Below are 1947 nucleotides of genomic sequence, written 5' to 3' on the forward strand. Positions count from 1 at the left end.
CACTGAGGGTTGCGATCCGTTGCCGGACACGGAAAAAGACAAAAAAAAAAAAAAAAAGCCTTGACAATTTTATTAGTAAGAAAATTGTTAAATATTCTTGCTATCTCTGATATACTCTTTGGGGTGGTGGGCCCCATCTATTGTCAATCTATTATGTGTTTGGTTTGGGGGGGTTTTTGGCAGCTGGCTGGTACAGGGATCTGAACCTGTGACCTTGCTGTTACAAGGCTGTGCTTGAACCAACTGACCTAACCGACCGGCCCCAAACAATTATGTTAACCATGGAAAATATCCATCCTGACAAAAGTGCTACCCACGACCCCCTCAAAGGAAACAAGCAAACGAACTGACCCCAAGACTGGATTTAAGTTAATCACTCCAAAGTAAAGCCAATCAGGGTCACACCCTTGGCCTTCCTATTTAAGTAAGTCAGGAGAAATTCAAATATTGTAGATTAGTGTTGTATAAATCTAGTAATCTATTCTCTGTCCATATATCCAACATATGGTTTATGAATGTGAGCAAATTTTGTGAAGTTCAGATTACATTTTGGATTTATAAATTTTCCACGAATCATTAAAAAATAAAGAGAATACCAGAGCCAATCAGCTTTCTACATGGATTACCACCACTTTTACTCCTCTCTCATCTAGATGGCATCTTAATGACCTGTCCATGCTTTAGGAAACCACTACACACCTGCCCGGAAATGTGACCGTTGGTTAAGGCTGCATTTCTTACACTACCGTGGTTTTGTAAGAAGCGTGTGCCTAAAATAGGCCTGCGATTTCCTTTACCTATTCCCTTCTCCAAAGGCTGTGTTAAAGAGGGTAATGCAAGCCCCCCTCTGCCAAACGCCGGCCGGCACTCCCACAAAGATAGATTGCTTCTTTTTTTTTTTTTTTTTTAACTTTATGGAGTCTGGGAACCTGAAAGTGTTTCTTAAATGGTTTGCTGAGAGTTTAAAATGCTTAAGCAATTTGAAACCGAGTGAAGCCTGGCCCTAACGCCGAAATATCCGCATTAGGATGTGGGCTAGGTGTCCGCCTATTGCAAAGCGAGGTAGGGTGCGAGGTTCTGAAGAAACTGTTTGGAATCCGATGAGTGCGGGTAGGCGTGGGTGGGGAAGGGAAGAGCTGGCCGAGGGAGAAAAGAAAGGCACTGGCGTCCAGAGAGCACGTCCGAGGGTTCCAGAGTTGCTAGCTCCATCCCTAAACCGCCCGTTGCTGGGAACCAGCGGGAAAAGGAAAGGTCAGCAAGCCTCCGGTGGGGATGAAGGCGGCGGTCCTGGCCTGGACCGCTGGCCTAGACACCTGGCTTGCGGGGACGCCCGATCCGGCTAAGCCCCCTGGCAGGTGAGCAGCGTTCTCGTTCCCTTCGGAAACCTACACATTCCTCTCTCTCCCCCAAAGTGCTAACAACTTCAGGCGTTTGGGGGTGGCAAGGGAGGTACAGACCAGAAGGGGCAGGCCCCGGGGTCTCAGGGATTTTCAAGGTAGGGAAGAACGACGACAGCCCCGCCGTGACCGCCTTTGCTCCTCGTGTCCCCCGCCCCCCGTCCGCAGAACCTGCCGCGGCCGCGCGGTGTTCGGCGGGCGCCAGGCTGAGGTCCCTGCCCGGACGCCGGGGCTAGCGTGGGATGGGCAGGGTCGGGGTTGGCGGGTTCCCGAGTGCAGCGGCGGATGGCTGCAGCGACCACACGCTGGGCAGGCCACCACATTCTGCCTGTCCGAGAGCCAGGAGGAGGCAGGGACGCGAGCGAGGCGGGGCGCGTGCTGGCTCCGGCGCGCCTAGCGGACCGAGCCGCCGAGCCCTCCGCGGCTGCCCCTCTCCATCCCCGCGCGGGCTCCCCGCCCTTACCTCTGAGCGCGGGGCCGCCGGCTGGAGAAGGTGCTGCGGAGCGGCGAGCTGCCTCCGGGTCGAGCTCAGCGGCGGCCAGCGACAACG

At 53.7% G+C, this 1947-nt stretch overlaps 1 protein-coding gene across 1 annotated transcript in view; it reads left to right on the forward strand.

Moving 5' to 3' along the window:
- The first annotated feature begins 1682 nt into the window (after positions 1-1682).
- The window catches only part of LOC103604237, a 28413-nt gene continuing 28148 nt past the window's right edge, over positions 1683-1947 (forward strand). Inside the window, exon 1 of the mRNA XM_008588803.1 lies at positions 1683-1890. Within this exon, the coding sequence (XP_008587025.1) occupies positions 1683-1890 (208 nt within the window). The remainder of the gene's footprint in view (positions 1891-1947) is intronic.

Source organism: Galeopterus variegatus, unplaced genomic scaffold (assembly GCF_000696425.1).
Source record: "Galeopterus variegatus unplaced genomic scaffold, G_variegatus-3.0.2 Scaffold5042, whole genome shotgun sequence".
Classification (NCBI taxonomy): domain Eukaryota; kingdom Metazoa; phylum Chordata; class Mammalia; order Dermoptera; family Cynocephalidae; genus Galeopterus; species Galeopterus variegatus.